The sequence below is a fragment of the Fringilla coelebs genome (assembly GCF_963513975.1).
Source record: "Fringilla coelebs genome assembly, chromosome: 4".
Lineage (NCBI taxonomy): Eukaryota > Metazoa > Chordata > Aves > Passeriformes > Fringillidae > Fringilla > Fringilla coelebs.
The window spans coordinates 58,966,394-58,982,490 of NC_140032.1; the positions used below are offsets into that span (position 1 = coordinate 58,966,394).

General features: G+C 42.5%; 1 protein-coding gene across 1 annotated transcript in view; it reads left to right on the forward strand.

Moving 5' to 3' along the window:
• Positions 1–1,260: 1,260 nt before the first annotated feature.
• The window catches only part of DCLK2 (doublecortin like kinase 2), a 78,379-nt gene continuing 63,542 nt past the window's right edge, over positions 1,261–16,097 (forward strand). Inside the window, exons 1-2 of the mRNA XM_084204748.1 lie at positions 1,261–1,894; positions 13,251–13,585. Coding sequence (XP_084060874.1) covers positions 1,480–1,894; positions 13,251–13,585 — 750 coding nt within the window. The 5' untranslated portion in view covers positions 1,261–1,479. The remainder of the gene's footprint in view (positions 1,895–13,250; positions 13,586–16,097) is intronic.

The window sequence follows — 16,097 nt, forward strand, 5'->3', positions numbered from 1 at the left end:
ATTCTCATTGTGCCAAGAAAAGAAAACATGCCCTGTAATGGTTGAGAATAAGTAGGGGAAAAGTTGAAATTGCATCAATTTCAGAGCATTTCTTGGCCTTTTCTATGAAAAGTGAATTTGACCAGAGCAACCTCAAGAGCACTGAGAAGATGCCTGGGGAAACCATGAAACGTGGGCTGCAGCACATTTAGGAGGTTTAGGCTGTGTGAATGGGTTTATTTAACTCCTTAGGGAGAGGTGGTGACAAATGCGAAAGGAAAATCATAGAATCACAGAATGGTTTGGGTTGGAAGGGACCTCAAAGATGATCTAGTTCCAAGCCCTCTGCCATGGGAAAGGATGCCTTTCAACACACCAGCTTGCTCAGAGCCCTGTTCCATCAGGCCTGGAACACTTCCAGGGATGGGGCAGCCACAGCTTCTCTGGCAACCTGTGCCCGTGCCTCACCATTGTCATAGGGAAGAATTTCGTCCCAATATCCAATCTACTATCTATCCAACACCTACTCTCACTTTGAATCCAATACCCCGTGTCCTATCGCTACATGTCCTCTAAAGCAGTTCCGCCACCAAATGACAGGGATGCGCAGTTTTCTGTCCCGGGGGATGTATTTTGGGCTGAGGGCCGTAGAGAAGGAGCATTTTGTAGCGTTTCAACGCAGTGACTGAGCCAGGTAAAGCCGGGAGAAGACTGGCGGGCAGCTCCGCGGGTGCGCCTGAGGGGCGGGTGGCCCTTGGACGACAACCAGAAGGGCAATACGACCACCGGGAAAACTGCGCCTCCAAATTCTCCTTTCCTAGAAGAACCCATTTGGCTCCCCGCGAGCCGCCGCTCCCACCCTTCCCGCGGCGCTCCCGCCCCCGCTCCGGACGCGATCCGAGCTGGCGCCGCCCCCGCGCCCGCCCGGCACGGCAGGAGCCCCGCCCGCTCCGGCTCCGGCTCCGCTGCGCTCCACGGCCGGGCCGCCTGCGCCGCTCCCATCGGATCCGCTGCGGCTGCTTCCCCCGCCGGGGAGCCGGAGGCTGCGCCGCTCCCCGCGCCGAGTGGCGGTGCTGCCGCCCCCGCCGCCGGAATAGGCGCTCCGGCCCCGCCGCCGCTGCCCGGCGGAGCCAGCGGGGAAGGGGCTGAGCAGGGGACCCGGGCATTGTGCGAGCCCGCATGGGCACGGCGCGGGGGCGCGGCCGCGGGGCTCCTGCGAGCCTCTCGCTCGGCCCCCGGCATCGCCCGTAGCCGGGGGGCGCCGCGCTCGGGCGTGAGGGATGCTTTTGTGCGCGGCCGCGGGCGCAGCAGCGGGTAGCGGCGGCTCCGGCGGGGCCGTGGCTGCGGTGGCGGGGCAGGTCGGGCGCCGCGCTCAGCCGCAGCCCTCCCGGCGAGAGCGGCCGGGCGCGATGCTCTTTTAGGCGGCCCGAGCCCTTGCGAGCGCGGCGGGCAGGCGTAGCAGCCCGTAGCGGAGCTGGGAGGGCGGGCAGGCGGCTCCCCATGGCGAGCAGCCGGAGCATCGAGCTGGAGCACTTCGAGGAGCGGGACAAGCGGCAGCAGCGCTCCGGGCCGCGGCGCGGAGGCTCCGGGTCCGGCGGCGGCGCGGGGCCGCGGGGCAATGGGCTGGTGCCCAGCCCGGCGCACAGCGCGCACTGCAGCCTCTACCGCACCCGCACCCTGCAGGCGCTCAGCTCCGAGAAGAAGGCGCGCAAAGCCCGCTTCTACCGCAACGGGGACAGGTACTTCAAGGGCTTGGTGTACGCCATCTCCCCCGACCGCTTCCGCTCCTTCGACGCCCTCCTGGTGGAGCTCACCCGGTCCCTGTCGGACAACGTGAACCTGCCCCAGGGGGTCCGCACCATCTACACCATCGATGGCAGCAAGAAGCTCACCAGCCTGGACGAGCTGGTGGAAGGTGAGGAGTGTGTCAGAGTCCGGCTGGAGCTGGCCGTGGGACCTGGTGGTGGGTTGTGGGCACTCTCTGGGGTGAGCTTCCCAGTCCCTACCCGGATCAAAGAGGAGAGGTCGCCTTGTGAAAACTGGCGGCCACAGAACCGGTGAGGGCCGGTAGCCGGGATTGCCCGCTGGTGTGAGGGGCGGTAGGGCCTCGTTTTCCCTGTCCACTTCTCCCATCACCTTGAGCGCTGCCATCTGCATGCACTGGGCTTGACTCCAATGGTAGTTCAGCAGCAGGTGCTCTTTTTATCTGCAAGAACTGTGAAGTTCTTGGTTACATTCCATTTGTAATAGAGGGAAATGCTGTAATTTGGTTCTCTAAGTGTCATTGGTGACTCAGAGTGCTTCAGCCTTCAGAGAAGAAGCCCCAGTGCTGTGAAAAAAGGGTCTCTATATCCTACCATTTATTAAAAGTAACAGGTGTAATGCCCTAGTTTCAAATGTGATCAGAGTCCATATTAACAGAGGGAATTATCTACCTTGCCTGACTTTCAAAAGCATGTTATGGAATCAGATGTATTTCAGAGTTGTTCCTAAGTAGCTTTTCATAATGGGACTTAGCTGCTGAGGTTATGTAGACCTTGCAAATCTGAACAGAGCAGCACTTGTTCTCTGTCTCCAAATGGGACCAGAAATATTGTTTTGTGAATGACACATATGCCCCTTGTTTGTGGGGAGCGATAATTTGTGGAATGAGGAGCAGAATTCCCCAGTCTTTTCACCTGATGTCTTGAAATACAGTTTGAGCTCAGCATTGCCTGCTTCCCAAATGCACAGGTGCCCACTGGGAGGTTTGTAATGAATTTGCATTTGATGGTTGTTCTCAATAAATCAGCTACCACCACAGTCTTCCAGCCAGTGACTCTGTGTGCCAGGTGTAGCTGGTTTGCATTAATGAAGAACTGGGATTTTTTGTAGGCCTTCCAATGCCTCCTGCTTCCTAGGCTTTCAGCTGCCTATCCTTTGAGCTTTGGTTTGGAAGCTTTCCTTTTCAAAGCAGTGCTGAATGACACCTGGAGAATTGGATGAGAAAGGGAACCTGAAGACCTTTATCTAATCCACCAGTAAGGACACTGGGAGTTAGGGACCAGCTGCTTCACAACATGGAAGAGAAAGGGGAGGGCTGCAGAATTTGCTGTGCCCAATGGGTCTCCCTCAAAAAAGGAAGGGCACTTCCTGATATTGCTGAGGACTTACGTGATCTACTATAAGGCTGTTTTACACTGACAACTGAAGTAGGATGAAGTGGTTGTAGAGGGAAATGCTGACCCTGTGGTGATAAAAGAAATGAAGTAAGTAAAAAAACTTTCATGATTTGGTGATTAATTTAGAGACACCTTAAAAAAAATATGATATGCTGAAGTGATCACAGAAGGGAAAGGAGATGAAATAACATGGGGTGACTTTTGAAATGTTGCAGCCGGAATAATATTAGACTTTTAGGACTTAAAACAAAGACAAAATTACTTGCTGGACAGCCATATATACTCTTACAACTATAAATTAATAATTGAAAGCAAAGCTTACTATTTGTCTCTTCAAGTACTCATTGAAACCATAACCTTTGTTGTGGCTCTTTACTGGAAGAATAAAGCAAAATAAATGTCACAGTCAATATGCCACTTCCATGCTTTCTCAATGAAATAAAAGGGGGAAAAAAGAATCCCAAGTACTTAGTCATCTATCCAATACAACTCAGGAATATTAAGAAAATCCTATAGCACCATAATTGGATTAGTATGTTCTCCAGTTAGCATGCTAAAAACTTTGCCAGTGTAAGACTAATCACACAGAGAAAGAAAAATATATAGAGGAAGGAAAGGACAGCAGACAAATAGTGAATCTATCTTTCCTTGAAACTTTTGAGTGTTTTGCCAGCTGTTTTGTTCTTGAGGTGCTAGAAGAGATTTGATGTGGGTTCATTTTCTTTATTTCATGTGGTTACAGCGCAGCAAGCTTGAATTTCTGCTCTTGTGTAAATGCTCCAGCATGGGTGTTGACCTAAAGCTTGAACTGCAGAAGCACCAGAAGTAGTTTTGAATGGTATTTTGCTGTATTTCAGTATTTTCAGAAAGGAAAATACAACTGAAGTGCTGTAGTGTGTGCCAGCCACAGGCTGAGCCCAGACGGGCCACGGCTGTGTGATGCAATACCAAGCTTGCTGGTCTCTTGGCACCTTCCCAGTGCTCCTGAGCTGGGACATGGAGTCACAGCAGTTCAGGTTCAGTAGTGGCAGATCTCTGCAGTGAGCAGAAGGTGGGTGCTCAGCAAACCTTGCCAAGCCAGCAAGATCTGCATTAAACCTCCTTCAGCTCCAGCCTCTGTGTGTGAAGCTCTTGGACAGTGACGTGTCCCAATACAGGGCAAGCTCTTCAAGGCTTATTTGCTATTTATCTGTCTGGGATGTAAAAGCTGGCAACATCAAATTCTGTATCATAATGAGCTGAGTTGAGTCACTGATAAATGTTGTTTTGGAGTTTGGCTGTATTTGGCAATCTGTTTTACTGTTTGTCATTTAAAGAGAAAAAGAGCTGGTGCATGGACATACTGAGGATATGAAATATTGCTGTTATGGGTTGAGCCAGTTAAAAATTGCACCAGCTCATGTTTATTAGTCAAAAATAGAAGCTCCATTTTATGAAGCATATTGCTTTTCTTAACTGGATATGACAATCAAAAAAGCATGCTCTGCTGGACCAGCCTAAGGCAAATATAATTTATACTCTCAGCCCCTGTAGATTAGGAAACATTATGAGTTTGACAGTTTTCACTGTTTTCTTAGAATGGAAGGAATTTCATTGTCTGCTTCAGATCTGTTTGAGCAGGCAGATCCAAAGAGGAGGTGGGGGCTGGGACTACTATGACTTTCTTATGGTTTTCTTTCTTCCAGCTTTACTCTCAGACATAACACTACTTTTTACTTTAGAATACAACATTCCATGTGTAATTTTATACTGGCCCTTCAATATTAAATATTAAAAAGTAGATGATTTTTTATTTTCTACCAGAGTTAGCTATTTAAATGTTTGTCTATTTCCTTCAGTTTCCCTTGAAAATATAGGCTTCCTAAAGCACGAGACCATGGTAATAGAACAGTGCAGCTCTTTAGTCCTGAGCTGTGTGTTTTATGTGGATGTTGGTCGTGCTCTGTCTCTTTGTTTTCATTGCCTTGTTAATGAAGGATGTGGAGAATCCTGACTGTACAGGTGTGCTGCAAAGCTGGGAGTTTTTGTTGGATTTTGGGAGATGAAAGCAAGTGTCGAATTTATTCCTGGAAAGAGAAGTTCTGTTTGTTTTCCATCTAATGGGAATCCTTCTAGTTCCCTAGAAAAATGGCTGAGAGTCTTTGTTCATTCAACAACAATGCTTAATTAATACAGTGCTTTATAAAATGCCAGGAGTTTTGTCTGCATGGTTGTGCACACAATCAGCAGGCATCTGTAGGGAATCTTTGGGCAGGAGGTGGGAAGGTTTGAGGCAGGGCAGGCCTTGTGCATGGCCAGGACACATAGCACAGGGCAATATCTGATTTACAAAGCTCTGCCTCACTAACACAGAGTAAGAGAATGTCTTTTGAAATGAGGTGTTGAACAATCCAAGTTTTTCTGCCTTAGACCATAGCTGTTACTGCATATTACATTTTAATCCTACATAAAGTACCTGTGACTTTGGTTGATGTGCACTGTTGTGTAAGGTCAAGAATATATTTTCTCTTGTCAGGGCAAGCAGATGGCAACACCAAGTAGGCAGTTTGGATTTTGGCTCATTCCAAAAGGTATGATTACCCTCCTGTGCTAGAGCCAGAAGCTGTAGCACCTTAAAAAACAAAAGGCAAATGTAATAAGTTGAACAAAGAAGGGTGAAAAAGGAGGATGAAAGAAGGATTAAAAAATACTGAAGGCATATTCTTCCAAATATATGTTCTAATCACTGTAGTGACACAGTTCTGGAGCGATGGGGTGTGGATGTGAAATGTAGAAGTAATTCTTAGTTAACTTCCCATCCAAGTAAAATAAAATAGTTCCATCACCATCTATCTCCTAGTTTCAGGGATGGGGAAATTCTAGTTTAGCTGAAAAGGGTTATTTAGTTCCTGTGCAGAAGGCATATGGTGTCAGGTGTGTTTGATACCAGGTGGCATTGGCTCTCTTCTGAGAGCTTTTACCCTGCCTGAGCAGGGGGTTGAACTTCCAGAGGTCTCTTCCAATCTCAGCTGTTCTGTGATTCTGTGAAAGCCTGTAGGAGGCTGTAATTTACAAATCTTAATGTCTAAGTCTAACCAAAAGAGAACTAATAGCAGTTAGTCATCTGCTAAAATCCTGGTTGTCGTCCAGGTTTTAAAAAGTGCATGGGAAATTCCGAGTGCTATAGATGAGGAATGATCATGACTTATACAGGATTATTAAAGGTGATACGAAAGTGAATTGTATGAAACTGATGCAGGGGGAAGTTGCTCAAAGTAAGGAAGGAAAGAGAAATTGAAATAACCCAATCCTTCATAAAAGGGGTTATTTTATTTTTAGATCAGTCGTATATGCTGTAAATACACTGTTCCGGAAATCTGCTTGGCTTTGTGTTACAGAACACGGAAAGAGTGCTCTGCTGTGTTTCCTAAAGTTAGAAAGAAGGTCAGTAGCCTTAATAACTACCTTGCTGTACTAAATAAGCAGCTTTTGGTAGCCTTGAAGCTAAAGAGTGGCTGAGGAACATAAGGTGAATAGGTGAAATCTATGTAGATACCTGCCCTGTCCTGTGGGATTCACAGGGGAACACATGCCTAAAAAATATGGAAACTGTTTTCCTTCCCTAGGGATGTTCTACCTGTCAGCTGTATCATTCTCTGTTATGCAGAGTGCCATTTAAAACGTGATCCTTTATGTGACTTTCAGGAGGTAGTGCTTATTAGCCTTGCAAAAAACAAGCCAGAAAATCTTATTCAGATACTTTTGTTTCAAATATCCCTACTGAGGATTTTTGAGTGTTGCACATGTAATGAATTCCTTTTGTTGCTCACAACATGTGACGTATCCACAGTTGGTTTCTAACCTAATGCTAGGGAAGAGTAAATAGCTGTAAATATTTCTTTAGTAGTTTCTATTTGTTGAGGACAAAAAGTCTGACTATTTCTAGGCTATTTGTTAAATGCTTAGCAGTGAGGTGTGGCTCACAAAACTTGTGCTGTGAGGAACCCCAAATGGTGAGGCAGCTGTGTTCCCTCAAAACTGCGTGTATCACACTTGTGATGCAGAAGGGCAGGATGCATCCTACTTTTTTTATTAGTACCTAATCTTGCTTGGCTGAATTTAGAATAGTTCATGTAGAGGTATAAAATAATCAGGGTTGAAAGAGACTTTTGAGATCATCCAGTCCAACCATCCGCCCATCACTGCCACTGGGTGGATGGTTGGACTGGATGATGGTGGACCGTTTCACCATATCACCAGATCCAAATGCCTCTTAAACACCTGCAGGATGTGACTGCCCCACCTGCCTGAGGAACCTATTCCAATGCCTGATCACCCTAATAGTGAAAAGATTTATTTCTAGTATCTCGTCTGAATTTCACCTGTCTCAGCTTAAGGCCAGTTCCTCTATTCCTCTTACTGCAAGCATGGCAGAAGAGACTGACCCCACCTCCATCCAACCTTCATTCAGGTTCCTCTTCTGAGGGAATGGCAAGTGTTGTGTTTAGAATGTTGGCTGTCTGAAGCTGGAATCCTTTTACATTGTTCTTAAACCACTTACACAGCAGCTTGTTTCATGGATGGTGCATCTGGTTATTGATTCAGTGCAGCTAAATTATTGAGAGGCAGGTAATGTTTCCTTGTCAATAGGCAATGTTCCATGTCTTCTAGTGGATTTTCTACTGTTAATAAGATTTGGAAAATCAGAAGTAGACTTACGCCATTTGCTGATTATATTGTGACCCAAAATATCAGGAGATGTTTCTCTTTTTAACAAGCATGTGCCCAAATAGAGGAGTTTTTGATGGTAGCAGGATTTCTTCGTGGAAGAGCTGGCACTTTTAGCTTGCTCTGGGTACTGTCCTGAGTCATGGGATGGATTGTACATACACTCTGTTGAAATTATGCTGTGAACTTATAAGGAGGTTTCAGACTTCTGCCAAAACTGCTCTGCAGCCTGGTTGAGCTTTCTGCTGTGGAATAGTTTGGCTGGGCTCGAGTCCCAGATGTCACCTACGTCTGGAAGTGTTGCATTTTTTTCTGCATCTAAAGGAAGAAAAGAAAGCATTGCTAAATAGATCTTCCTGCTTCATTACTCTATATTGTGCTTCTTTACCTGCAAATCTCAGTGTAATATTAGAGATGAAACTCGTGCTCTGGTCTGAAACCTGGGGAGCTGATTCATGCTAATGCCAATGTTGTGAGATGGAGACAGGGTGTTTACTTTCCATAACGTAATTGCTATGACTCTGTGCTAGTTGAAGCTAGTATGCATTAGCTTTAAAGTCTTTCAAGAATATAAATGGAAAGTGGGCCTTCAAACCATAAAATTGACCATATCCAAGTCAGCAGTGTAAATACTTGAATTATTGTTTATGTCTGGTTTTGGAGATGTCAACTTTCTTGAGCTGGTAGATGTAAAAATGCAAAAAGAAAAAAGTTGCAGCCTGATCAAAATGCTGCTAAAGTCTCAAAATATTTCTGTCTTATTTGGGATGATATGCATTTAGGTTATTCACATGGAAAATCTCATTCAAGACAGTCAGTGAAACAATCAAAATTATTTATGTTTGTGATTTTTAACTATAAAGGTATCTGTTAGTTTCAACAGCGTTTGAAAACAGTTTGGTTGGTTCTATCCTTCTAGACTCCCTCAAAAATCAAGTATTGTGTGTTATATTTTACATATATTAGTTTGTGAAGATTATCAGAAGGGTGTACTTACACATGAATAAATCCCAAACAGATTTAAAATCAGGTCATACTTGAAAGCTGTGAGCAAATGTGGTATATATATGGTGTATATATATTTTCAGGTTCTCACCTACAAAAAATTAATGTAAAAAAAAGATAATACTTCTACAAATGACATGATATTTCTTCCAAACTGAGGTACATAAGGGCATTTCCTGCTTTGAAAGATGACTACAATAATTTAAACAATACTTTATTAATGCTTAACACAATATTTTATTAATACTTTATTAATGCTTGTTTGTCAAGGGATAGTATTTTCTAGTTTCCTGGAGTTAACTTTATAGGTGTGATTTAAGTTACCCCTGCCATTTTTTTCCTTACATATTTTCATCTAAGTATTGAATTGCATAACCCTGTCAAATGAATAAATGTTTAACTCATTCCTAGAAAACCATTCTTTATCCAGAGAGAAGTAATTGGCTTCCTAATGATACTGCTTACTGCTTCTTGGTTTTTTGTGTTTTGTGAGTTTTTGAATAGATTTTAGAAACTGTGGGTGAAGTCCTGGCTGTGGTAAAATAGAGATTTAAGTAATAATTTCAAAACTTTATCCTTTAATTCATGAAACAAGAAAATCACTCAGTGAATGTGTTTTCTCACTTGCAGCCCTTGCTCTAGTCTTGCCATATGTGCTTGCCTTGCAGGTGTAGTAGTAAAATCTGTTTTCCATGCAAAACTTGTATTACTTGACTTTATATGTCTGGTATATGTAAGCAGGCATGGGCTTTAAAGCACTTACTAAACAATCTGTAATATACTATATTCTCAAGTAATTAGACTTTCCTGTATCTGCCAACTATAGGAAATTTTCAATTCATTTTGGCAGATTTTATCTTTTTTTTTTAATGTAAAATAGTTTGTACTTCAGCTTCAGGATTGGCTAAATGCAGCTGAAACAAATAATATGAAATTCTTTCTTTTAAGTTATGACATTGTTTTAACTTGAAAGCACTTCCTGACTTTTGTTACTGTGGCCTCTGCTTAAAGGAAAAGAAGTTACAAGGAGAAATCTGCATCACAACACTCTGAGATAATCAAGCAATTGTTTTATTCATGCATCAAGCAAGGGAAGCAGTAGGAGACAGAAAGTTTTACACTGCTACTTTAAAGAAATATAGACCCTTTTGGATTAATATTGACTGAAAATGTTATAGAAGTACAATTTCTGCTGCCCTATAGGGTGCTGTAGTACAGCTGTGACAGATAATAGATCACATTCCATGATAGTACAAACAAGATGTTCTATTGTTGAGTCTGTAAAAGACAAAGCCAGCATACCTGTTGACACTTTGCTATGATAAATCCTTGAGCAAAGGGACCTTTTGTCCTCTACTTTTACTTTATATAAAGCAATTAATTCACTTCAAATTTGAGACTGTTTCTGAGTAGATTTAATTTTTATTTATTTTTTTAAACTTTGTTAATTTAAATTTCAGCCCTGAGATTTAACTTTGAATTATCTTGATTTTTGTGCATTTGTTGGGTTTTTTTTTAATGGTCCAGGAAGTATATCGATTTTGAGTTGGAAAGGATAATTTTCAACATTTTCAATGATGGTGAATTTTGAGGTACTTTGTAGAATTTATTTAAAGCTCTTTTGCACACAGCTGGGCAGACTGTCCCAAGAGCTTGTGTTGGTTTTGGCTGGGATAGAGTTAATTTTCTTCATGGTAGCTGGTGTGGGCTATGTTTTGTATTTGTTTTTGAAACAGTGTTGATAACAGGGACATGTTTTTGTTCCTGCTGAGGGGGCTCCACAGAGCCAAGGCCTTTTTAGCTTTTCACACCATCCCACCAGTGAGTGGGCTGGGGGAAAATGAAACTGGGAGGTGACACAGCTGGGACAGCTGGCCCCAACTGGCCCAAGTGATATTCCAGACCATATGATATCATCCTCAGCTTATAAATCTGGAGGAAGAAGGAAAAAGAGGAGGAAAGTTCAGAGTTAAAGCCTGTGGCTTCCCAAGCCACCAGTACCCTGATGGAGCCCGGCTCTCCTGGAGGAGGCTGAACACCTGCCTGTCCTTGAGAAGTGGTGAATGAATTCCTTGTTTATCTTTGCTTGCCCCTGTGGCTTTTGCTTTCCCTATTAAAGTGTCTCTATCTCAACCCATGAGCTTTATTTTACCCTTCTGATTTTGCCTCTTCTGTCCCACTGAGTGTGACTGCTACCAGCTTCTTGAGGTGCCTCTCCTTTGGCAGCACTGAGTTTGGAGACAGACTTGCTGGCAATTCCAGACAACAAGCATAGTCCTTTGAATCTAGTGTTAGAGGATGTGCAGGGGGAAACCTTTGCTTTCTGTTGTAGCTGAGCTGCTGCCACAAAATTGAATGTCAGGCTGTTTTTCCATAACAGGATGGATGACTAAAACAGCTGTCGGAAGAGAACTGTGCACATCTTTAACATCATAGGATCTCTTAGTTTGAAAGGGACTTTCTGAAGTCATCTCAGCCCATATCTTGCTCAGGTTTGATAAAACCAGATTGCATGGAGATTTCTTATGATTTGGTGTGTAGTTCTGGGGCAGCATAACCTTCTAGATACTACAGTCCTTACAAAGCTGTGTGGAGTTTGGGGTTCTTTTCCTCCTACCTGTGAGTTGGTGCTACTGTGCAGCATGGAGCTCTTTGTCAAGGAGTTTGTGTGCTGAAAATTCCTCCTTTCTCTTAGCTATTTTTTTAGGGGAAAGAGGAGGAGTCTAGTTTTGTGTGCATCAGTTTGTTTTTCTCACCACTTGATCTGTGAATATGAGGAGGAGTACAGGCAAGGCAGTGGCATCCACAGGACTTCACCCCAGTTTCCTAGTACCTGAGTGGAATACAGTCCCCAGTGATGTTTGTGGAGGCAGAACTGGCTGCCACAATTTCCCAAACAAAATCATTGTTAACTTGGCTTAATTATAATCTGTGTTCTTTCAAATACAGCAAGTAGACTTTCAAGAAGGTCTAAATACAAGATAAATTACAAAGCAGTGTAATTAGCATTGGAAAAGAAACAAGAAAGTCTTTCAGCTCACAGTAATTCTTCAGGGCTTTGAAAGTAGTTTAGTATCTTGCTTTTAGAATAAGCTCTGCAACTTCTAAGATAAATCAGCTCTCCAAATTGGAGTTCAGAATGCAAAAGTGTAGTTTAAAAGTTTTCTAGTATGTATCTAAATGCAGGCATACATTTTGTAACTCTTACAATTCTGTCCCCTAGAGGTATGTTTTACTCTTTGCTCCTCTTGCTGTGCGTGTTAGAAGTGAGTTTGGTTTCTTCCACCAGTGACTCTGACTGTGTAGCTTTAATTTTACTACAGGTTAAGCTTTTTAAGATATAGGTAGCTCTTCTGTCTGGAGCAATGGTGTATTCTGTCAGTCTTGAATACTTTACCATTCATCCTTCTGGCAATACTCTGCCCTTTCAAGAATGTCTTGGGACGTCATTTGTGACACCCCAAGGATGTGGGTTACACAGGTAACCCAGAGTTAAAGATGTCTTTGTCATGGATTACATCTTGCATATTGCTTCAGCTGTCAAAAGTGTTGTCATAAGCTGCAAGTAGTCCTCCTCTTTTTTTCCCCTTAAAAACAAAACAAAGGAAGCAACAAAAAAACCCAAACAAAAGAAACAAACCAACAAAATCCAACAAAACAACCTCCCCCCCCCCCCAAAAAAAACCCCAAAACCAAAAAAGAACAAGAAAAACCCAAACCAAAAAAAAAAAAAAAAAAAAAAACCAACAAACCCTGCAAACCACCTTTGAGTTAGGAATTAAATTAAAAATGGGGAAGTGTAGATGTGTTGTTACTCTCCCATACTCTCAAATACTCATTTGTGGCCTCAGGAGGTGTTCATTGGTCTAAAAAATATCAAAGTCGATGCATTTCAAATATGTGTCCTTGGTAGAAAGGCAGTAACTCCTGGTAGATTAAAGTGCCTTTCAGGGTAAGGGTCTTGAGGTTCTTAAATTTATTCTGTTAAAACTTGCTATTGTAAAATAAGCACAGACATGGGTGTACGTATCTTGAAGTACATGGTTGAGGGATATATAGGGAAGGACCTGGATATTTGCTGTAGGAGAAAGCTCCTAATGTCATGTGTTGAGCTCAGGTGATTTAAGCACCTGCAAAATTACTCAATCCAAAAGACATGTGAAATATCTTGAACCTCCTCATTACCCACTATTTTTTATACCATTGGTCTTTTGAAACCTGTCGAAAGCACTCTATGGGAGTGTTGTTTGGGTGGAAAGCTCCGAAAATTTACAGTCCTCCTTGTCAAGGTACAAGAAAATCATTCCCAAAATATTTCTTTTTTGGTTTTTCTAGTTTTTAAGTTGACAAAGTAGCTGCAAAGCCTCTTAAACTGTGAACATGTCCCCTTCTTTTCAGGTGAGAGCTATGTGTGTGCATCCAATGAACCGTACCGCAAAGTTGATTACACCAAGAACGTCAACCCGAACTGGTGCGTGAACATAAGGACTGGCTCCAGTCGGTCCTTGACGTCCTTGACATCCACGAGGAGCGAAGTGAAGGAGAGTAAAGATTTCATTAAACCCAAACTGGTGACTGTTATTAGGAGTGGGGTAAAGCCACGGAAAGCTGTGAGAATTCTGCTGAACAAGAAGACTGCTCACTCCTTCGAACAGGTCTTGAATGACATCACCGAAGCCATTAAGTTAGACTCGGGTGTAGTCAAGAGACTTTGTACACTGGATGGGAAGCAGGTAGGAGAATAAACTGCTGTAGCCATCTAATAATCTGAGATGCTCCGTTTTCATAAGTTCAGTTCTTGTTACTGTGTATGCTTTAATCTGCTTCTGAATAATGGCAGTTAAAAAAATCAACTTGAAAAAGCTTTATTGAAACACACACAAGAAAATTAGAATTGTATATAGTGTAAAATAAGTGGATCTTTACATTCAAGTAAAACAAATTATTTTTATGCCAGCCTTTTTGCAATGCTCAAAAAAAAAAGTGACTGTTTATTGAGTAATACACTTTATTTGAAACATTTGAACTTGTTAAGATATCTATGTGTTTTCAGACTACCACATAGTGGCTGAGTGGTATAAGAAAAATATCAATGTGTCTTTTCATTGCACTTCCACAGATTGCTGTTTCCAGAGGTGGTAACTGACATGAGCTGAGGTCAAGAATTGTATCTGAAATTAATCATTCTGGGAGGGTGGTCACGTCTTTGCAACTTGCTTTTTTTTGCTTTTATTTTAACTCTGCAAAAACAAAGCTAGGGTTAATGATGTGTAGGTGTTTGTTCTTGCGCAGAAATACAAAGGAGTGGCCCACAGGATGTTCTGCTGCACCAGTTAAAGTGTCAGGAGCACACTTGGTGTTGATCAGTCACATTAATGACTCAGCCCTTCACAGAGCAGGACTTTGATACCTGATACTTTTCTTTGACACTGCTGTGGAACTCTGACAGAATTGTGACTTTAGTAACAGAGCAATGCAGGCACAGAGCAGATCACGTTGGTATCAGGTGCCCAGGCTCTTGTACTGTTGACTAAACATTGATATCCTTACTCATTCAACAAGTATTATATATACCTGCCTACCTATACATCTGCATGAAGTAATTGTAAAAGTTTCAGTTGTGTTCAGAGATGTGGGCATTTTTATTTTCAATATTTTTATAATGTTTAATGCCAAAAAAACCACTTTTTTGGGGTGAAAGCTTCTAGCAAATGTATCGCAGAACAAGTGCACTTAGATTGCCTCAGTATGAGCTCTGTCTCTGGTTATGTTCTATGTGCTTGGATACTCTTCTTGGAGGGAAATATCTGAAGAAAACAACTTGAGTGTTTTGATGAAAATGTAGCAAGGCAAAGGCATCACTGAAACTCTTGATTTTCAGTGTTTGGTGGCAGCACAATTGTGTGCTCTTTAGTTCTTCTAATAGGTTTGATTTTAGATGAGATTTGTTAATGCTACTTTTTAACAGAGAATCCTTCCTAGGAACATCCGAACAGTGTTTGTCGTGTTTAATTTAATTAATAATAAAATAGCATAATAAAATATTTATTATGCAGTAATGAGTCTCTTCTGCCCATGAAGTGTTCTGACACTGTCTCAGGATTTTGGTCTTCTCAAGCAAGTAGGGAGTCAGTAAGGGAGACTGCAAAAGCTAGGATTGTCAGTTCCCATTCACCTTTTCTTGCATTGTCAAAAGAGCAGAAACCCACTGATCTGCACTGATATGGAAGATGCAGTAGTGCATCAAGGATCAATAAAAGTAGTTAACATTAAATATCAAATACATTGCTTGCATGTTGCCATCACCCGTGGTGGGTGATGACTGTCTTCAGTCCACAGTGAGGATGACCAGTTATTGGTAATGCTCCAAAATAGAATTTTTTTTTTTTTTTCGCTGCAGGACCTCCTCCTCCCCTTGTGTGGTAAAGGCAGTCAGTGAACTTGGACTGCAGCTGTAGGAGTGTTCTCAGGCAGGATTGAGAAATCCCTAATTCTGACTGTGAGCCGTCTGCAGAGAGCTGCTACATGTAGCTCTCTCTCTGTGTAAACTGTTCCAGCAGCAGCAGTGTGTAAATGTGGAGACCTCCCTTCCATTAGGAAGACAGGCCTTGTGTTTTTCCACAGACTTTGGGGGAAAGAGCCTTTGTTGCACAACCCCAGTGTAATTGTGTTTTAAGAGCTTTTGAGATGGAGTGCCCCAAAGAGAAGACCTATCACTTCAAACACTCTGAAAAAAAATAAAAGCCTTCTACTGCTTACCTAGGAGGATGGAGAGTTCTTGCTTTGTTTTGTTTTTTGTTTATTTCTCTTTCCCCAAAGTGAAGGGCTGACCCTAGTTTGAGACAATGGGGTTTTTTTGTTTGTTCACTGCCAGTATATGTAGAGGTTGGTGCCGAAGGGCTTTTTGGGGTTTGGCGCCTGAAGAGTTGCTTTGCTGCCAACTACCAATTGGTGGAAATTTCTGAGCCTATTTTCTCTAATGTAGTAATTGCTTATTCTTCTAAATCTGCTAGGGAGGCAGATCTTTTATGTTTGTTGTGGTGTTGGCACAGCTTGAAAGGCAACCATTAAAAAAAGGCATTTTGTAAATGGCTATGTTCCTATAAATGTAGCCCTTGTGTTTCTCATGGTTCTAATTTTTTTTTGTTGCTTCTTCATATTTTTATCTCTGTGGAAATACTTTTTTTTTTTTTCCTGAGTGAATAGGCTTAGGTTGTATTTTCTGTTTAATATGAAAATGGGGGT